The sequence below is a fragment of the Chionomys nivalis genome, chromosome 13, assembly GCF_950005125.1.
Source record: "Chionomys nivalis chromosome 13, mChiNiv1.1, whole genome shotgun sequence".
In the NCBI taxonomy this organism is placed as follows: Eukaryota; Metazoa; Chordata; class Mammalia; order Rodentia; family Cricetidae; genus Chionomys; species Chionomys nivalis.
The window spans coordinates 50,896,427-50,918,119 of NC_080098.1; the positions used below are offsets into that span (position 1 = coordinate 50,896,427).

At 46.0% G+C, this 21,693-nt stretch overlaps 2 protein-coding genes across 3 annotated transcripts in view; one reads left to right on the forward strand and one right to left on the reverse strand.

The window, feature by feature from the left end:
* Positions 1–14,656, forward strand: part of Bphl (biphenyl hydrolase like) — a 33,308-nt gene extending 18,652 nt beyond the window's left edge. For both annotated transcript variants that reach the window (XM_057787021.1, XM_057787022.1), the window contains 3 exons: positions 4,812–4,943; positions 8,077–8,200; positions 14,263–14,656. In XM_057787021.1, the coding sequence (XP_057643004.1) occupies positions 4,812–4,943; positions 8,077–8,200; positions 14,263–14,350 (344 nt within the window). In that variant the 3' untranslated portion in view covers positions 14,351–14,656. The remainder of the gene's footprint in view (positions 1–4,811; positions 4,944–8,076; positions 8,201–14,262) is intronic.
* Positions 14,657–14,872: 216 nt separating this feature from the next.
* Tubb2a (tubulin beta 2A class IIa) lies at positions 14,873–18,659 on the reverse strand. The gene is made up of 4 exons (XM_057787020.1): positions 18,505–18,659; positions 17,186–17,294; positions 16,774–16,884; positions 14,873–16,124 (listed from the first exon to the last, which is right to left on the reverse strand). The coding sequence occupies exons 1-4, from the start codon at positions 18,559–18,561 to the stop codon at positions 15,064–15,066; spliced, it is 1,338 nt and encodes a 445-aa protein (XP_057643003.1). The 5' UTR covers positions 18,562–18,659; the 3' UTR covers positions 14,873–15,063.
* Between the last annotated feature and the right edge of the window lie 3,034 nt (positions 18,660–21,693).

Sequence of the window (21,693 nt, forward strand, 5' to 3'; positions counted from 1 at the left end):
GTGGTTTTAAGACACCAAGTGTCCTAGCTGTGTTTCTTGTGGATAAAGACAGCTGCTGGGCCACAGATGCTGTTTACAAACCCTTGACTGTAAGGCTCTTGAAGATAAAGGTTGTATCTCATCTGTCTTAGTCACTTTTCTGATGCTATGACCAAGGCAGCTTATAAAAGAAAGCATGGTTTCTTACTAAAGAAATCATGAACCATGGAGCTCGTGGTTCCAGAGGGTTGGCATCCATACCCACCATGGTGAGAAGCATGGCAGCAGTCAGGTAGGCATAGTTCTGAGTGGTAGATAAGAGCACACATGTGGTCCAAAAGCAGGAGGCAGAGAGAGCTAACTGGGGATGGTATGCACCTTTGACACCTCAAAGCCCACCCTCAGGGACACACCTCTTCCAACAAGGCCACACCTCCTGATCCTTCCTAAACAGTTCTACTAACTGGAGGCCAAGTATTCAAATATATGACATTTTAGGGACCATTCTCATTCAAACCACCACATTATCCAAGTTTATATTGGTAGGAACAGACACTTAGCAGACTTGGTGCTTACTGAATTAACTCTTAATTAGTAAATTCTCTTTCTGGGTCTAGTGTTTAACATAGATTATATGCTCTAAACGAAGTAGGGGGACAATGTCAGTGTCTTTGGGGATCCAAATTCTGCTGTGAATCAACAGACAGTTTCATTCAGTTGGTTATTCTAGGCACTTGTCTATGAAGCACAATTACTAATTCTGGATAGTGGTTATGCTTTGGAACAGAAATGGCTTCCTTTCTAAATAAATTAACAGAAGTAAATATATAAATGCAAAGAATCTTTTTGAGTACATGCTACATGCCAGGCACTGTTGTCAGCAAATTCCATGCAATTACTTACTCTTTATTCTCCATGTTAATATAATTCATATTTTCTGATTAGGAAATTAGTGCAGTAAGGTTAAGTAACTTGCCTGGTTTCACACAGCGCTAAGTCTAGGAGCTGGGACTCCTACATAATCATTCTGACTTCCAAATCTGTGCTCCCAATCACTGCTTGTAAGACCTCTGGCTTCCCCCAGTGGCAGCTGGGTCCCCTATCCCCCCCACTCCCTGCCGAGATTTCATGCTTTTTCCTCTGGGATCCTGAAGGCTTGCCGCAGACCTGGCATTCCCATAGACGCCTTTCATTCCGAAACTGTACATAAATCAGTGCATTAAAAGGGCCCTGCTGCCCCACAGCAGCCCTGTGCCTCAGTGAGGACACTACTGAATGCTAACCCACTGGGTTCTCAAAAGCTCTCGACCTTCACATCACAAGGAACTTGTTTTTTTCTAACTGATTTTTAAAGCTTCTTTTTTTTCCTTTTTTTTAAAGTCATTATAATTCACCCTTTCTGCCGTAAGTGAACTATGCTACCTGTGGGCCTACAGGAGCCCAGATTGATCCTGCTGACACCGCTATATCTATGCACTTTGTCCCAGTTCACTCTGCCTCCCTGGAACCCGGATTCTCCTGTGCTCTGGTCACATAGGCTGATGCTCCCAAGCAAAAACAGTTTGCCATCAGGCCACGCCAACATGATAATTGTATGTGTGTTAGCGTTTCTTGCATGTACTGCTGTCCCTGGATTGTTCTTCCCCTCATCACACTGCTAAGATTCTCTCTAGGTGCTGCTCGTGGCTGTGGTGCCCTGGTTCCCACCACTGGGTTGTATTCACAGTTACAGTGGGCAAATCTGCCATTTAGTTTGTGCACTCCTTGGCCCTCACGTTGCTGGAGACCCTCCTACCATCTCCAGCGGATGAGCACTAAAGAAACTGCTGGCATACTTGTCATTCTTGTATGGAAACAGTGAGCATGGACTCCAATTGGCCTTGACTCCTTTTCGCTGATGCTGCCTGACCCTGTTGTCAGGGTTTGCTTTCTCTCTTACAGACTCCCTCAAACATATTCTCTAGTTACTATGACTCTGTCAAAGCATGAGAATTGTAGGTCATGGGTCTGGGGAGAAAGGCCAGCTGGTAAAGTAGGTGCCACAAAGGCATGAGGACGTGCGTTCTGTCCACAGTACCGGTATGGAAGGTTGAGTGCAATGGCTCAGGCTTAGTGCTGGAAAAGCACAGATGGCCTCCCTAACCAACTAAGCTAGCCTGGCCTGTGAGCCTGTGTCATCAAGCAAGGTAGACAGTACCTGAGGATGAATGACCCTTGATACTGGCCTCTGGTCTTCAGATGCACATATCCACAAACACACAATCTCTTCACATACTCTCTCTCTCTCTCTCTCTCTCTCTCTCTCTCTCTCTCTCTCTCTCACACACACACACACACACACACACACATACACAGACACACAAGAAATTTTTAAAAATTTTATGTGTTAGTGTTTTGCATCCAGAGGCATCATATTCCCTGAAACTGGTATTACAGATGTTTGTAAGCTGCCACATGGATGCTGGGAATGGAACCTGGGTCTTCTGGAAGAGCAACCAGTGCTCTTAACCACTAAGCCATCTCTCCAGGTTCCAGGAAATAACTTTTTAAAAATATTTTATGAAAGACAGGCTTGTTCTTCTGCAAGATGACCCTTCACAGGGTGTGGTCTGCCAAGCATCCCAGAGTGTAATTATCTAGAAGTAATTTTAAAATTTATTGTATTTGAGGAGGTAGGAGATGTACGAAGAATTAAACAAGGAGCCTCATACATGCATTTATTTTGCCACTGAACTCCCTCCCCCAGGCTTTCTTCACATCTTGCTCTTTCCCTTTCCCACTTGCCCAACTCTTCTTTCCATTCTGAAATCTGCCCCTCTTTATTTTTTAACCGACCTCACCATACCCATCTCTGACGTCTTTTCCCTATTTACCAAGTAGTTCAACCCTTCTAGTCTCTACAGTCAACTCACCTGGGCTTCCCTCTGATTATCCAGACCAATCTTCAGAGTCAGAGGCATCTTCTTCAGAAGGCAGCAAATCTGTAAATCACAGCAATTTCTCCAATGAGTACTCCCGTTCATCGAGTGTACCTGGAGAACTGGGCACTGCCAGTACTCTACAGAAATTACCATCTGATGTCAGTGTGTGCTCCTGGTGTGTCCCTTAGCAACACATGTGCTAAAGGCTGTCATTGGCAGCATTTAATATGTTCAGGAGCACCGCGATCTTGATCAGTGTTTAAGGAAATACGGGAAAGATCAGGCTGAGCAAATGACATTTGTTGCGTTATTTTAAAGGTAGACATTAGCTATTGTTTTTTTTTTCTACCAACTAATAATCTATAATATAGCTTAGATTTAGGAGTTAGCTCTATACCCCTTTTCTTCAACAGAGCCCTGTGTAAAAAGTGAAAATGTCAGACAGCGTCATGTGAATAAAGCCTTATGTTGAGGATTTAACAGCAGTCTGCTCAATTTCTTTCAGCCTTTGCATCATTTGTTTCTCAATGTACCAGAAAAAAACTTTTCTAAGTAGTTGGCCTTTTATATCTGCATCTGTGCGTCAATCAACCAAGGCCAAAAGTCTTCAAAAATTAAATGACCTCTGCACGGAACATATACAGACTTTTTTGGTCACAGTTTCCTTAAACATTATAGTATACTGCTTGTATAACATTTAAATTACATGAGTTAAAATAAAATAATCTAGAGATGGTTTAAGTATTTGCAAATTCCTGTGTCAGTTCTGAGCACATTCTCTGTAATTTTGCATAATGGGCTCAAGCATCCACAGTCTGAACTCCACAGGAGCTCCTAGGAACAGTTCCCTTCTATGTTATATAACAAAACTTTTTCTGGGGAGATGTGACACAGTAATAACCCCAGAGAGGGATTCCATGACAGACCAAAGTATGGATACCACTAGAATCCAACTTGGTGAACCATGAGTTTCATTACAAAGAGCAGGAATGACTCAAAGACAGCTTATCACCAAAGCCCACTCCAGTATAGGTGACAGCACACAAAGGTGGGAACCCAGAGTATACTGCATAGCCCATAGGTGACTTATCAGGTTGGAGAATGCCCTTTCCAGGTGCCTCAGTTGGTCTAAATCTCTTCTGGGCAGTTCCACTGACTTCTGCTTCCAGGCAGCTGGTCTGGTCTTGGAGTCTTCTTGGCAGCTTTTCTCTGAGAATCATCTTCACAACTCAACCTTCTTGAGTCTGAAGGAGACTCTCAGCTTTTATTGCCTACTCTGGCAGGGAAGGGTCCTAGTGAATCTGGTTGGTTTCAGGAACTTCCTGAAGCTATTTTGAATTGTTTGCCTTCCTGCTTAAGGAACTTTGTGCAAGACAGAATGTTTCAATATTGAAGGAAACTGTTACACAACACTCTAGAAACTGAAAGACAACTATAATGTCATTCTTATTCTGGAGACACCTATTAGAAAAATGTTTTTCCTTTTATCTTAAAATCTTTATCAGAAAGTGTCAACTCAGGTTTGACTTCATTCAGTCACTAATGATTTATCATGTTATTCTTGTGCGAGGCCAAGCCTAGGGGCTGATGTGTAGCAAGGCATAAAACAAAAACCCATACACTGGACACACCTCCCTAGGGGAAGATGGACAGTCAAGTGTAAGGCAGAAAGCCCTGCAAAAGCAGAGCGGATGGAGAGGGGCAGTCTCAGAGGGCATGAGGTGGGTGGGGCTCTCTGACATCTTCACAGAGACCTAGAAGATGTGAATGAACCACACAGATACTGGAAAAGGTCTTCCCAGCAGATGGAACCGTGAGCGTGAGGCCCAGAGGTAGCCTGGCTTGGGTTACTTCAAGATAATGCCGTAGTCTGAGATTGGGCACATCCTTGTCCATACCTCTGTTTTTCAGGTATCCGAGATGTTTCTAAATGGAGTGAGAAGGCAAGGAAACCTCTGGAAGCACTATATGGATATGACTACTTTGCCAAAACCTGTGAGAATTGGGTGGATAGCATCAGCCAGTTTAAAGAGCTGCCAGATGGTAAGTTGCACGGACTAATGGTTCCTTTGCTAATTGCAGGGGAGGCTTGAGTGCCTCCCTTGATTTCCCAGCATTTCTCCATAATAAACAGACACAGCCATTATCCTCACACCGTTAATATGTGAACAGAGACACAGGTTACTGTACATAATATTAGCTCTTGTGTAGTAAGTATAAATGCCAGACAGGACCACTGAATAAAGGTTATTGTTGAAGCTTTCGTGGCAATTTGTTCCCTTCCCTTCAGTCCTTTGCATATGTGGCAGCATGAAACTGTCCTCTAGAAACCTGTTTCTACTTTCTAATTGAAGAATAGGTCATTAGAAGGAGAAGCACCATTAGACACTTTTTCCCCCCGGTCTGGATGGGCCCACACTCGACTCATCTTACTTCCAGGACAAAGCAGGAGGAAGTCTTTGCCATGCTTTTCAGAGCCAGAGAGAGGAAGAGACTACTCAATTCTCTTTTCAACTTCAGCGCCGAGTGATATAACCTGAGCTGTGGACAAGTGCTTTCTTTTGTGTGTCTAAATTAGTAAGATTGCCGGTAAGAATGACCATCTCTAAGCAGAACTCAGTTTGTTTTTATATAGCGATGTGTTTAGTCAGCCTTCTGTCACCGTGGCAAACACCTGCGACAATCAGCTTACTGAGAGGAAAAGTATATTGTGACTTAGTTCTGGGGGTTCTGGTCCATGGCTAGGCAGAACTACTGCCTTCAAAGCCAGGTGGTGCAGTGCCCCATGGTAGGAGAATTTGGCAAGGCAAAGTTTTACCTCAATGACAAAAAGGAAAAAAGAGAAAGAGTTGAGAGTTCACCTCTCCCGTGAGCTTCCCCTAGGCCCCACCTCTTCAAGGTCCCATGTCTCTCTCCTGCTCCATGCTGGGAAACGTGCTCTAACATGGGAGCCTTGGGGAACACTAAGATCCAAACTGTAACAAGCTTCTTGGAATCGATATTTTCCCCTCTTCTTTTTATTTTTGCAATTGCTGCATTAGAGTAGCTAAGATTTACTGTTGGAAACATTGTTACAGAATGCTTCTGTCTGAAGGGACAGTTTAATCTATTAGGTAATCCTTTCCAGCGTGACTCATCTGTAATATCAAAGCTTTCACAATGAAAGGGACTTTGGAAATGTTACATGTTTGGTTTAAGTTCAAAAGAGCAAATCCGTTCCTTACAGTGATCCCGTTGAAATGCAGTTTTCATCCATAGTAACAAGTCCTTAAAAATCTGTTTCTTTGCACATAAAACAACAGAAAAGGATGCTGTTAAACGGAATGAGTCAGTTCCCCATGAGAGAGAACACACTGAGACGCGTGGTTCGGTGCTTCCTGGGAGGAGGCAATGAAGAGATGGGAACAGTGTTAAATAGACAGTTAGAAGCACATCCTAACATAGAGAATTCAATATGGAAGTCATCTTAGAGCAGGCCTTAATAGTTGGTCTTCCTGTATTTGCTGCTCTGACAGGACTCATTCCTTGATGTCTGTGTCCTCAGGTTGACAGGCACCTGGTCCAGCATGTGTGATTGCACAGGTGTGGGGTCATCAGGGCCTGGGTTTGAGGTCTTGACTTGCTGTCAGAATGACTTTGGGTTTCTGGAGAATATACTAATACCTACCTCATAAAGTTTCGTGGGGACTAAGTGAGGTAATACATATTCAGTTATGGTAGAGTGCTATGGACAGTTATTATGAAATACTGTCATGTGATTTTTAAAAAGCTCCTAATTTATAAATGTTTTTCGGTATTGAATGAGTTAAAATGTAAGTGATACCCTGGCATGGTGGCATGTGCCTTTCATCATAGCACTTGGGAGGCACAGAGAGAGTTTGAGGCCAGCCTGAGCTACTTAGTAACTTTCAGTCCAGCCAGAAATGCGCAGCAAGATCCTGTCTCAAAATTTAAAAAAGATAAAATAAAATAAAGAAGTGTAAGTGCAGTAAGTGTTACCATCTTCTGCCACAGCAAGCAGTTGTGCAGCTGGCTTTCATCAATGCCACCCATTCCAGCTGACAGGTGTGTGCTGACAGAAGTACCTCCCCAGTCAGTTGGTCACTCTCCCTTGCTGGAGAACAATCCCTAGCTGAAGAGAAGGGCAGAGGCTTGGCGCCTGGTGGGCAGCGCCACCCACGCTGGATCACATCTACTCAGTTATATAGCACCTTCCATTTAGAACAGGCAGGGAGGGGAGGGGAGGGGAGGGGAGGAAGGAGCTAATAGCATGGCTACCAGAACCATGTGTGTAACCTCATAACAGCCACGGGCAACTGTGAGGATTGCTTCAGCTAGACTGAAGCTCTAGCTGACTGGGAGCCACCCAGGTGTGGTACTCAGGAGTGTCACTAAAGCACAAGCACGGATACAGGGTAGCTTTTCCATGAAGTCCCTGCATCCTAGGCTAGTCCCTACATTCTTAGGCTAGGCTTTCAGACATGGAGACACAACCTCAAAGGGAAAGGTTTCAAATGTCAGGCATCATCAACGTGGCTGACAGACTGCCTCTTTGCAATACAACACTTGTGGGGTTTATTTGTTTGCTTTCTTCTTCCTCATTTGATTTTGTCTACCATTTTACATAAACTATGAATTTACATCAGGAAAAACTGTATTTCCTAGTAGAGTATCAAAACAAGCAAGCAGAGCATGGAAATAGAAGAGGGAAACCTAAGAGTGGTAAAACTGGAAAGAACCCCAGATCAGACTGGCTTCCATCGACAGTGAAGCCACAATAGAGGGACATGTGTGTCAGTGGATCACTGAACACCTAAGACAGTAGACAAGGCTTACCTTGGCTTGAGTTCCGGAGGTTCCCAGACATGAGCAAGCTCTCTGATGCCTTTGCGTCTATGGTGAGGTAATGGGAGCACTTGGTGGAGCAAACTTGGTCACATCCCAAGTCAGAGAGTGGAAGGGGAGAGAGGGCAGGCTGGGTTCCACAGTCTCCTTCAGGCGCATGTCCCCAAGGATAAAGATGTCCTACAAGGCCACACCCTAAGGTTTCACCACTTCCTAATGGCACCTCTCTGGAGCCCAAGCCTTTGGTGCCTAGCAGGCATCTCTGCAGAGTTCTGCTTCTTCCCTGCAGAGAGCCTGTGCTGAGGGGATTTCCTGTGCTCTTGTCTCTCAGGTAACATCTGTCGGCACCTGCTGCCCCTGATCCAGTGCCCAACCCTCATTGTGCATGGGGAGAAGGATCCATTGGTCCCACGCTTTCATGCTGACTTCCTTCACGAGCATGTGAAAGGGTCACGGTGAGTCTTGTTACAGCTCGGCAACTCCTGGGTGCCCCAAAGCCTCTGAGAAAGTGAGAGCAGCCATAGGAAGGAAAAGAAGTGGGAGAAGTGGGGGCTCAGGGTGTGTGTTCCCCATCTGGTCAGAGAGCGGTATTTCAAGTAGCACAGGCACAGAGGAGCTGAGCTCCGAGCTCTAGGGAGCCGCAACAGAGTCTCCCTTTGGTAGTCACCCACATAGGTATAGTCATATTCTGTATTCAACTCTGAGACTTTTTTCTCTCTAAAATTATATCGTAAGCGCTACAAGTCATATCCACCTTAAATATGTGCTCGGGCCCTCCACATGCCTGATTTCGATGTCTGTTGAGAACCAGCACTACTTTGCATGCTGAGCACTTAGTTTAGGTCTCTGTCCTCAAAGTCCCTGGAGCCCAGCAGGGAAAGCTGGCACCTCCAATAACTCCACTGGCTGTGAGCGAGTCTTCTAAGCCTATCTTAGCACTGGGCTTCTCTGGGGATTTGGAAGTAAGGGGAAGGGGTGTTTCTTATTCCACAGCAAAATACAATTGCATACATATTTCTCCCTATATATGAAGCATGTGTGTGTGTTTCTTTATATTGAAAGGCCATTCTTCGTCCTCCATATTCCTTCTACAGCAGTTCAAGCATGAGTTAAACAAATGTAAGAATATGAGCAGGAATAGCAATCACTTTGGGAGGAGTGTAGTATAAGTAAAGAATAAAGGTAGAAGTTGGAATAAAATTAGGTTGTGAATAAACATAGAGGATTTTTACAAAAATTCAGAAGTTCATAGTAAATAAAGGCATATTCAAACTTGACTTTTATAAAATTATAATACTGAGCCATGGCTATGGCACAAAATTCAAATAGTTTATTTCCTTATTAATGTCCCAGATGCTTTCTATTCATCTCAGTCTTTATGTTCTCTTTTAACTTCACATCTTTAGAGTATGCAATGTGGTGTTTCTGCGTTGAATTCTGTATTTTAAACATATTTTGCATAAGATATCTAATTATACTTCACTACAAACATAAGGAAAGTAGTTCCATTTTTTAGATAGAATTCAAGCTAAGTTGATGCTAAACAGTGTTTCAAGCTATTGAGTTAGTAAATGACAAGTCCTATATTTTCCTAAAACAGAACTTTCTTGCTGTAGCACAACTGTCCCTCATGACATACCTTAGAGAGATGGCAAGACAGTCATGCTAGGTGGCCTGGTTAACTGGCTTTTGCTTCAGAAATGACAGGTTTTTGCACACTGACCCTCATGATAAATGCAAAAATTTCCCTTTAAGGAGCCAAACTCAATAAATGTCTGTCTGTAAGAAAGATTAGCCTAAAAATTCTGTTCCTATCTCCTAGCAACAGAATGCATCAATATTAGAGAAAATGTGCTCTTCCTGTACATTTGGTGGGAAATCATTTTCTTAGAACCGTATTCATTGGAACTCACGGGTTGGAAATAAAATGTTATTAGCAACGATTTTCTAAACCTGGTCTGTGTTTTCCACTCCTTTCGCTAAAAGAGCCCTTTATGTTGGGTGGGTACGTGCAAGCCCGTGGCTGGCTTCTTTGGGAGCCCACAGAGAGAAACTGGATTCCTAGAACTGCGAATCCCTGCTGTGCATCTGTACCGGGGGCCCTCTGATGCAGGGCCGCCGCATACCTTGCCAGGCACGTCTTTAACTGCGCTTAAAGGCAGAGTCTGTCCTCATGGGTTTTTACCAAGAAGCACTTACTTGTATGAGTCACACCAGGCTCTTTTCCCTCCTTGAAAGGAGACCAGCCTCCAGCTTTTCTAATCTGTCTCCTTCACTTCCATTTTCTCTCTTCATAGGAGAGGAATCACTGTCTCTTAAAAGTAAGGAGGCCTTTGCTTTAGTTTTTTAATTTTAGGCAGCTGCAGTTCTCCCACAGAAACTCTTGTAGAAAGTCCATAGCCAGAGCTGTTCTGACTGCAGCCGTAAGCTCAACAGACCCTGTCTTTGGAGTCCTCTTGCTCTGATCCTAGTTTGGGGCTCCCTTGAAGCCAGACCTCCCTCCTGGCTGAAGGGCTTTTCGCCTGTCTTGTCTGCCAGCCTCTGGGTAGACATTTCCCATTACAAAGAATGCAGCAGTCCCAGCAACCATCAGGGAAGTGTTGTCGAGCGGCAATTGGTACCCATCATATTCTAGAGTTGACGTGAAGAGGCTTAGCAGAGAGCAGTCAGGAGATCACAGGGTTAGCTCCAAACAGAAGTTTCCAGCACTTGCTAAACTCAGGCCTTTTCCCTTCAAAAGGAGCAGAGTCTAACCCTTTCCGGGAAAATCTTAAACACATTTTTGTTTAGTTTTGTTTTTTGCAGAACTTTCCTTAAGGGGAAAAAAAAAATCTTCCAATTGGAAATCTTTCAAGACAGGGTTTCTCAGTAGCTGTGGAACCAGTCCTGGAACTCACTCTGTAGACCAGGTTGGCCTCAAACTCACAGAGATTCACCTGCCTCTGCCTCCCAACTGTTAAGATTAAAGGCATGTACCACTACCACCCAGCCCAATTGGAAGTCTTATGTCAACCAATAAATTGTGTTTCCCGAAGTCGGAATATTTATTAATATGCTGTGCTCAGTTAGAACCATCCTAATGTCTTTTACAAAATATAATATGATATAAAATATAATATAGTATAATATAATATATAGTAAAACCCTAGCAGATGCTGATACAATGCCTACTGGCTGGTGCATGTGTTCTTTCTTTTGGTCCCCATAATAGTCTCAGGGGTACCATTGCTACCCCATTTTTCAGGTGAAGATTGGTAGCTCTGGGGGAGGCTATAACCACCAGTGCAGAGGCCATGCTGCCTCCGTGAAACCTTCACCCACTGATGACCCCCACAGTTTATGCCCATCTTTTTCTGCGGTGGTGGGTCCCAGCTGGATCCCTGGTGTCTCAACAGATTCAGGAAGGCTTTGTCCTCCACACAGCGCAGTGAATCGTTAGTCCTGCAGACCTGGTGGAAGTGTTCCCTCGAGGGTGGGTGGGGAGCACCACAGTGCTTTCATTTCTTTTCCATGCGTGGGACATGATTATTAGACTTAAGAAAAGAAACTTCCCCTTGACATGTCTGCCCCCAAACTAGTATAACCATTAGGGTAATGTCTGGTGGGGGGCAGTGCCTTCTGGCTTCACTAGTTGGAAGAAACTTATAGTTCTCACATCTTTGCCTTTTCCTTAGGGCTTTCTCAGAGGCATAATCAAAAAAGACAACCTTCTGTTCCCGTTATGGGCAGCCAGGTTTGCATGGCTTTGGAGGTCTGCCATTGAGGGATGAGAGAAAGGTCTGTGTAGCTTGCTGTTGTCCAGTTTCATGATGGACAAGAGCCCCTCACAAGGAACCATCTGCTCCTTTGGCTTCCAGAGAAAGAAGAAGTCCCCACAGTTCTCCTGGCTGATGTATGGGTTCAGAGCGTAGTGAGAATTTTGTCGCATTCATTTGGAGTGAAGATGCTATAACACATTCATTTTGGCCTCGTCACTGTTGGGTAGCTCTCACGGTTTCACTTGAAAGCTGACAAGGGTGAGAGGGGCTGGATCTGCAGCTGAGATGACCACTGCTTTACCCCTATTTAACAGCTTCTTCCCAAGAGAGCTAGACTTTCTAAAGGAGCCACATGCTATAGAACCCCTCCCTTACCGATAGGAACCTTCGCCCTGTAGATCCCCTTCACGACCATCCGAGACATGTGTTTAGTGACAGGCTTTCCTTCTAGATTTCCTGGAGAATCTGATTGTTTGAAAGCCACTCGTGAGGCACATGCATCCCTTTGTTGTCTGGGTAAGAACTGGGTCACCTGCAGAGCAGCTGTCTGGCCAAGTGTTTATGGCTGGCTGTTCTGGTCCTGTTCCCACGAGGATTCACAGTAGGTTCCACACAGTAAAGGGAGGATTTGCATAAAATCCTGGAAAGACTTCAAGGAGAATAATTTCATCTGTGCATACACGCATGCATCTAGTCCGTCCGTCCGTCCATCCATCCATCCATCCATCCATCCATCCCTCCATCCATCCATCCATCCACTTACCCATCCACTCATTCACCAACACACTGTCCATCCCTCATCCACTAATGTATCCACCTGGCATTTAGAGGAGTTCTCTCATGTTTTTAGTGTAAAGAATCTCATGTTTATTTTCCCAAGATCTAGACATGTTGTAGAAAAACTTTAGGTTTCACTGTATAACTAAAACAGGGATGTACAGCTGGTCTCTTCCTGTTCTTATTGGGAACCAGCGAATTGTAGAAATGGGACAGGACAGGTGACAGCATCTCTAGATGTACTTCAGGATGGCCAGATCAGGGTTTCTTGGCCTCTGAACCCAACTTAATTCAGATAAATGGTTGTAGTTTGGCATATACTTGTCCTTCTGCTACCTCAGCATCCTGGGAAACTGAGCCTTGCCTGTATCCCCAAATCTGCAACTTTTTGAGCATCCCTGTATCCCCACGCCTGTGGAGTGTAGCTGGGTCATCTTTGGGGCTCAAATAACTCACCCCTTCTAAGAACGCATTTTAAACTTAAGATATTCTGGTTATTATTAATAGCATTGACTTTACAGCTGTCTCTAAAAGATACCATAAGTATATATTTCCTTTTTGCTTGATTGTCTTGATCCTCCCACCCCTGCTACTGGCATAGCTGCCTTCAGAAGGCCCAGCATCTTCTGAGGATGGCTACTTTCCCCCAGTGTCCTCCCTATTGCCCGCTGAGTTGCTAAGAGCATCCATCATCAGTACTGCTGCTGAAAGATCAGAGACTTATAGGATGGATCATTGGAATTTCGCTTCAGTCTTGTTCTTTTGACACCCAGTTGTCATTGTAGAACACTTGAGCTTGTCTCCTAAAAGCTTTGTTCAACCTTCTATTTTTACACTTTAGAAGCAATAAGTAAGATTTTTAAAGTTGTATTTACTTTTTTTTTAAATTGCTAATCCATCCTCTGACAAAATCAGATTAAACAAAAATCTTTCCAGGACAGAGAAGTCTACAAAAGACATGAGGTGGCAGTTGCAGAGGTAGCTCTGCACATGGCTGCTGATGAACCCCGTCACCCCTGCAACATTCCTGAGGCATTTCTCCATCTGTCTGCTGACTGTAGTCAGGATTACTTGATCTGTTCTCTGAATATGACAGGATGGCTTAGAGCCTTCAATGGAGGTTGCTGCTGGCTGAGAATTCCTGTTTGGCTTGCCCACTATGCAGAAACCCATAATACTCACCTGTGCAACTCAGTGAATTCTGACTATTTCTCATTTTTGCCATCTTCTATTAAGAGTTGGGATTTCAGTCACTATCACCCCTATTATTTTTTTAACTCTTTTCCCCAATAGTCTTTTTTTTTTAAAATATTTATTTATTTATTTATTTATTTATTATGTATACAACATTCTGTGTGTGTGTATACCTGCAGGCCAGAAGAGAGCACCAGACCCCTCCACAGATGGTTGTGAGCCACCATGTGGTTGCTGGGAACTGAACTGAGGACCTTTGGAAGAGCAGGCAATGCTCTTAACCTCTGAGCCATCTCTCCAGCCCTCCCCAATAGTCTTTTAAAAACACATTTGTTGCCGGGCGGTGGTGGCGCATGCCTTTAATCCCAGCACTTGGGAGGCAGAGGCAGGCGGATCTCTGTGAGTTCGAGACCAGCCTGGTCTACAAAGGGAGTTCCAGGACAGGCTCCAAAACCACAGAGAAACCCTGTCTCGAAAAACAAACAAACAACAAAAAAAACCAAACACATTTGTTAAAAAGGGATTCTTAAAGTAATTACCAGAACAATTACTCCATGTTTTCTAGTCAAACCCTTTTGGTTACCTGATACAATCCCAAACATCATGTCACTGTTCAGTGATGGCTTTTCAGTCTATTTCTGGAGTGGTTAGAATATCCTTAAGGAGTTCATCCTGGCATTCACATTCATGGAAAGTTTACATAATTTTGCAAGATTCTCATGAAGTGATGATGAGGTGAAAGCATTTTAAATATGTATCACTGATCAAAAACTTGGTTTGTTTCTTAGGTTGCATCTGATGCCAGAAGGCAAGCATAATCTGCATTTGCGTTTTGCAAATGAATTCAACAAGTTGGCAGAAGACTTTCTACAGTGAAATTACAGGAAGTCTTTGGTTTCTGGGTGATTCTGTATTGAAGGATCATGTCCTTGTCTGTTACTAGGATGCTCTTATCTGCCTGACTTGCTTCTCTCCTCAGTTCATAGACCACCAGGCTTCCCACACTCACCATGACATAACTGAGTGCAAGCAGGGAAAATAGCATACCCGAATCAGATTGTAGCTTTAATGGCTACAAAAAATGAATACTGGCATTTGAAATGTTAGATTGTGAGTTTATATCATTGTCTTAAAAGTAAATTCTTACCATAATTTATTTTCAAATAAATTTTATGTGAAACATTTGTAGTGTTCACATTTACTGTTTTTGGACATTTTGAATTTCCAACATATTTTTATAGCCTAACAGTCAAAAGCTGGGTTTGTCTCAGTCCTTGATTCTATAAGTTCATAGGAGATCTGGAATGCTAACAATTAAAACACTAAGCAGAAGTCCCAAAGTACTATCCCCCTGATGCTTTGTCAAAAAAAAAAAATGTCAAGGAAAAAAACCACAGGTTTTATACACATGCTTTTTATTAGTATAGATAATCTTAGACAATACTGTAATCTTGAAAGGAGGTCCACACTATTACATCAACAGTGAATTTCTGACAGAGGCAAACTGAGCACCATAATTTACAAATAGAAAGACCATGCTGGAGGACAACAGAAGTTCACTAAGGGTGCACAATGTATCTGAGAAGTCCTTAAGCCTCATCCTCGCCCTCCTCCTCCTCGAACTCGCCCTGCTCATCTGCAGTGGCATCCTGATACTGCTGGTATTCAGACACCAGGTCGTTCATGTTGCTCTCTGCCTCGGTGAACTCCATCTCGTCCATGCCTTCGCCCGTGTACCAGTGCAGGAAAGCCTTACGCCGGAACATGGCAGTGAACTGCTCCGAGATGCGCTTGAACAGCTCCTGGATGGCGGTGCTGTTGCCAATGAAGGTGGCAGACATCTTGAGGCCCCGGGGAGGGATGTCACACACGGCCGTCTTGACGTTGTTGGGGATCCACTCCACGAAGTAGCTGCTGTTCTTGTTCTGCACATTGAGCATCTGCTCGTCCACCTCCTTCATGGACATGCGGCCACGGAAGATGGCAGCCACGGTCAGGTAGCGGCCATGGCGCGGGTCACAGGCAGCCATCATATTCTTGGAGTCGAACATCTGCTGAGTGAGCTCAGGCACTGTCAGGGCCCGGTACTGCTGGCTGCCCCTGCTGGTCAGGGGTGCGAAGCCTGGCATGAAGAAGTGCAGGCGTGGGAAGGGCACCATGTTCACAGCCAGCTTGCGCAGATCTGCATTCAGCTGGCCTGGGAAGCGCAGGCAGGTGGTCACCCCGCTCATGGTGGCTGACACCAGGTGGTTGAGGTCGCCATATGTGGGTGTGGTCAGCTTGAGGGTGCGGAAGCAGATGTCATACAGGGCCTCGTTGTCGATGGAATAGGTTTCATCTGTGTTCTCTACCAGCTGGTGCACGGAGAGGGTGGCATTGTAGGGCTCCACCACGGTGTCAGAGACCTTGGGTGAGGGCATGACGCTGAAGGTGTTCATGATGCGGTCTGGGTACTCCTCTCGGATCTTGCTGATGAGCAGGGTCCCCATGCCTGAGCCTGTGCCTCCCCCCAGTGAGTGGGTCAGCTGGAAGCCCTGGAGACAGTCACAGCTTTCAGACTCCTTCCTTACTACATCCAGGACAGAGTCCACCAGCTCAGCACCCTCTGTGTAGTGGCCCTTTGCCCAGTTATTTCCTGCACCACTCTGGCCTGCAAGAAGGAAAGAGAATATTAGATACTTAGGATTTCAGGGTGGTATCACTGGACTATGAAGGAAAAGGAAAAGCTGGCCTTTAAAAAAAACATTCAATAGTCTCTTAGATACACTGTTTTATGGGAAGGAAATATTGTCAGTATATCAATGACCTCAAAAACCTTGGGGATCATAATAAAGAATCAAGTTGACAAAGACACATTTTAACAATACTCAGTAGCTTCTAAAATTAAACACAGGAAACATTCTGTAGATACTCTTAATTAGGTATAATTAAAGAGACAGGGCAAGGCAGCTCTAAGCACTTGATCTACAGCTTGGTCACTGAAGTGGTTACCTGGCATCATTGGTCCTTTGAAATCACCTGCAGCCTGTAATGCCCTCTTTGAAGACTTTCATCCTCTCTACCCCGCCCCCCAGGCTGCTCCGCTCCTCATGGAGGCCTTTAGCAGCCTCTATAGGCCCACACTCCTCTGAGCTGTCAAGAGAGACCACAGACATGATCTTTTCAGCTGCATAGGTTAGGCCAGGACTTGTGGTCTGTGGACACAGGCTCAGCTGGGCACTGCACACGGAACTGTAAAGCCCATGGCTGCTAGGAAGGGGTGAGTCATCTGGCAGCTCTCATGGAGCATGACGACATACCGAACACAAAGTTGTCTGGTCTGAAGATCTGGCCGAAGGGTCCTGACCTCACTGAGTCCATGGTGCCCGGCTCCAGGTCCACCAGGATGGCCCGGGGTACATATTTGTTGCCTGTGGGGACAAGAGCTGACTTACAACTGGGCTTGGCAAGGAGATACGTGTAGCAGCAGAATTCATTACAGAAATCCCAGCACTGAGACAAAGGAAGAAAAGGAAAATGGAGATGTGAAGCATGCTTAATCACACCAGACATGCAGAGGTCTTCGGGAGCTGCAAAGTGCTTATATTTATTTATTTATTGCAGTTGGCATTTTAAATAAGTATGCAAAAAGCATTTTCTTGTTGTTTGCATGGTCCTAAGCCACTTCCTCTGCCACAGTATGGAAAGCAAGGCTGACATCCAAACCCTTACCAGCAGCTTCATTGTAGTACACATTGATTCTCTCCAGCTGCAAGTCACTGTCACCATGGTAACTGCCGGTGGGGTCGATGCCGTGCTCATCGCTTATCACCTCCCAAAACTGAAATGAAGAGAATCACATCATGTTTAGGATTCTAATCGTCACCCAAAAAGGCCTTGGTCGGACAGCACAGGCAAGACCCTAGTGAGCTGCTGGCTCTTATGTGTGCGGGCAGCAGCTGCTGCAGAGGGTCTTGGAAATGCGCAGTGCATCGGCCATATTAATGACCACAGAAGCAGGGCTGGGAGGAGCCAGAAGGAAGTAGGCACAGCAGATTCCCTGTCAGAACTGCAGAGGCAGCGGTTCTCTCACTCCAGACAGGGCTGAATGTTACTACATACAGGCTAATGGATGGAAAAGGCAGAAGGGAAGATCAGGTGCCCCGCCCCCTGCGCCTCTGGCGCCTCCTGGGATCAATGACTCCTGGCACAGACTCCATGGCAGCTTTCAACAGCCCAGTTCTTTACCACTGACCTACATATTGGCTTTCGGGTATTGACCCCGGGCTAGGAATGTTCGGGGTGGGCAACACAATCCTAAGAGGGTGCGTGGCAGCCCTGGAAAAAGCTGGCCATCCTGAGGATGCAGCCTCCATTGTGACTTGGCAGCAGGAAAGGGGGTGGGGAGGTTGGGTGGGCAATATGGCGGTGTTGAAAGAGACCACGTCCTTGCACAGGCGTCCCCCCACACCCATGTTGAATGCCCACTGCTGCCTCCAGGCTGCAGCCCGGTCTCACAGCTCCAATTCCATGCAGTCACCTGCTGTCTCACAGACGAGAAAGACGACCGCTGCATTTTATGTCAAGTCTAGAGGAGCACTTGTGAGGGCATTTGTCTAACAACCTCATCTGTTTGCCCAAAGAGACGCCTCTGTAACATCTGTCAACCCAATGACACTGCAGTTTTTCATTCATATGACAGACAAAAAAAATATACAATTACATTTGACATGAGATTCTCAAGACATATGACAGTGACCCCAGACCCAAATTTCAGACACGAAAAGAGCCAGAGGAATGTCAGCTGCACTCCGCAGAAGGGTTGGGTGCCAAAGCAATGTAATGGACCTTGATTTAAGACACGCTGTCACGCGCGTGGTGGCAGGTTGAACGGCTTTCACAACCAGACCCACCCAGTAGCCAGCGGAGGAATGCGTCACTAGTTCGGGTTCATCTGGATCCCCTCAGCTCGGCCCGACCCCTGCTCACAACCTTGGGACCCCGACCCGAGCGGGCGACCCCACCCACTCCCTCCGCAGGGGCGCGCCCACCTTAGCGCCGATCTGGTTGCCGCACTGGCCTGCCTGGATGTGCACGATCTCACGCATGGTGCTGGCTGCAGACGGGGTGGAGGCGTTGGCCCTCGGAGCAGTACGTGGATAGAGGGCTTAGGAAGGCAAAGACCTGTCGCCCTCCCCCAGCTCAGCCTTTTATACCCGGGGACCCGCCCGACCGCGCTGACGTCATGGGGGTAGTGTCGAGGGGCGGAGCGGCGGAGACTGCGGCACCGCGAGAGGGAGCCGGGGCGCGGTGCGAGGTGCAGGGGCACTTGCCCTGCATCCGGCGTCCCAGAGCTACTGCGTCTCTCGTCCGGTACTGCTGTCTTCCCCTCAGCGTCCACCTGAGCTGCTTGGCCACTGGGGAGACATTCGAGTCACAGTACCGTTCCTCTCCCACTCCGCCCACTCCCCACCACCTAGGGACTAGAGATTAGGGTCCCGCCTACCCAATAGCAGGTCAGGAATCGCCTCGCTCTTGGATGTTGAGGCCAGAACTGAAACGCATCCTCTACTGGATGTCAAAATGAGTAGGGGTGCCTATATCCTGGGCTGGGGATTAAACTCTCTCCCCATTCTCTTTTAAGTTTGGGTGGTAACTGAGGGTGAGTCAAACGCCAGACTGGGTACCGCTTGGGAGGAGGAGGGGAGGTTCTGGAGAGGTGCTGAGCGCTTCTTGAAGGACAGCGAAGGCGCACCCTTCAGGTAGATTGCTGGGGGATGGGGGTGTTCGGAACTAGATTTGTTACAGATCTGGTCTGAACTGTTGGGTCCTAAAAGCCTCTTAAATGTCGAAATTTTTCCTCCCGCGCGCGTGAGCGAGAGAGCGAGGAAGGGAAAGAAGGAATCTAATACAGCATTGAGATCAGGTGTACTCCTTCCAAACCTTAGGTCACCTGAGAGGTAATTCTGGTTGCTCTAAGTCATAGGTGAAAGCTATTGAGTTCTTGAAATACACGGTCCATTTCTGAGTTGAGATACACAATGGTTTTCATGGGTTTGGTAAGTTAGCCAAAGAATTCCACTGATAACAGGTCACAATTATCATGTTTAAAATGATTCACACTTAAAACGATGACAGCCAGGGAAATATAAAAATACTGGTACGGCCAACATTTAGGGCTCACGTTACAGCTCTCTTGGTTAGTGCTGCTCTACAACAGGCTTCTTTATTACCCTGGTTCCTTCTGTCAGAAAAGCAAGGTTTAAAACCTGACCAGCCAGAAAGCCAAGGAACCTGCATTCTTTCTGTTAGCAGAAACCCTGGGTGAGTTTCAAAGGCTTGATGCTCATGAGGGCTGGACCAACAGGAGTTATTCTTGGATGGGTCAGAAACAGTGGGCAGATAAACAGAAGCCTCCACCTTCTCCTCTTGGGAGCCAGTTTCTTCAAACATGAAATAATTATAGGTGCCTTGGAGCTGACTTTGCGAGCAGGAAATGAGAAGGTATATATGAAAGCAGGCTGAGTTTATAAAGCAAAAATGCCTGTATAAAGTCCACGGTGATGCTGTTGTAAATGTGGATCTTGTGTGTCATGTTAATATCGGATCATAGGCTGAGGTGGAAGCCGCAAGCCAGTCATTCATGAATTTGCCCAGGCTAAGTCCCATCTTCACAGGCTCTGCTTCGGGGAACCAGACCTCCAGGTTCCCACCCTAGCAGGCAGGCAGTGCTGGTGCCTCCTCAGATGGGAATGGATGTCCTACATGCTCTCCTCTCTCCCACTCACCCCCAAGCTGTTGGGTCCCCACTGATAGGTTGTCCAGCTGATACTCTTCTCAGGGATAAGGCTTGGCCTCCATCTCTTCCCCACTCTGCTCCAGCTCCACAGCTTGATTCTTCATGATCAGCTAGAACCTTCCAGAACCTCTGCAGAAATGGTCCTGCTTTGGAGAATGTCACTGGTCATGGCATTCTACAAATGTCCTGGAGACAGTTGCCTATTGGTCTATGCTGCTTCATTCATGGTGGAAGTTTAAGATCAAGAGGAGCAGAGGATATGAATCCAAAGGGATGACACTGGGGTGTAAGGTCCCCTAGCAGGCACCGACGAGGTCACCTCAGGGAGTGTGGCTTTTTGACTGTTTCTTCTCTGGGTCCTCTAGCAATTTCCCTTAGAGTCTAACTCACTAGGTGGAAATGGGGTGCTGAGATACCAGCAGCACCCAGAGTGCTCTGGACACTGAGTGGCCCAGAAGTAAGTGAACAGTGACTGTGTTGCTCAGGGCAGGCACAGGCTCCTGAAGACCATCTGCTTTGGGCATTATCCGGAGGCAGCCTGCTTCCGTCATCATCGGGTGGCCAACCCTGATGTCTGTGAGTGTACAGCCAGGGAAACACAGATTTTAAACAATGCCTGCCCTGTCTGAAATCTGAAATGACTCATCTGATCTCTCTCTCTCTCTCTCTCTCTCTCTCTCTCTCTCTCTCTCTCTCTCTCTCTCTCTCTCTCTGCCCCCTCCAGTATGAATATCCAAACTCCTAGACATTAACACAAAGCAAGGCTGCTTTGTGGAGTTCAGAGTGCAGGCATGACAGGAAGAAATTAGCTAAGCAATTCTCCCTGCCCTAGAACAGTCTCTGAAGAGCTTCCTGGAAAACAATTAGCCCTCCCTCCTTTTATTTGTTTTTCTCATTTAAAAGGAGCAGTTCTGCTAGCTATTGGGCAGGTGATATATGGTAAGGGACAACAGAGTCCTCCAATCATAGGTCATTTCCTGCTTTAGACCTGATGTTGGCATCATCCCTGCCCTGAAGTCATTGCAGAGTAGTGATGACAAAAACTTAGACCAAGGGGTGGATGACTGAGCATGAACTCAGGTCTTACCCTTTTCTCATCCTGCCCAGTTTCCCTCCTTGCCTTCCCCAGGCTCACCCAGGAAGGGTCCCAGTGAGAAACCTTTGGTGAAAAGTGCACTGTGGATACATGACATGTTAGTAGCAACTATGATGGATGCTCCGTCTGTGGGTGACAGAGATACTTGAGACATGTTTGTCAGTTCACTTATAAGGATCCTAAAAGTTTGAAAACATTAGCTTCAGCAATAACCCCAGCCAAATCTATTAACTTTGTATCAGATGACAATAATTTAGGGTAAATGTATATTAATAGTTTTCATCCACCTTCAAGGACGTGTCAGGTCCCTTTTACAAGTATGAATCTCCTTTGTAGATGGAAGAG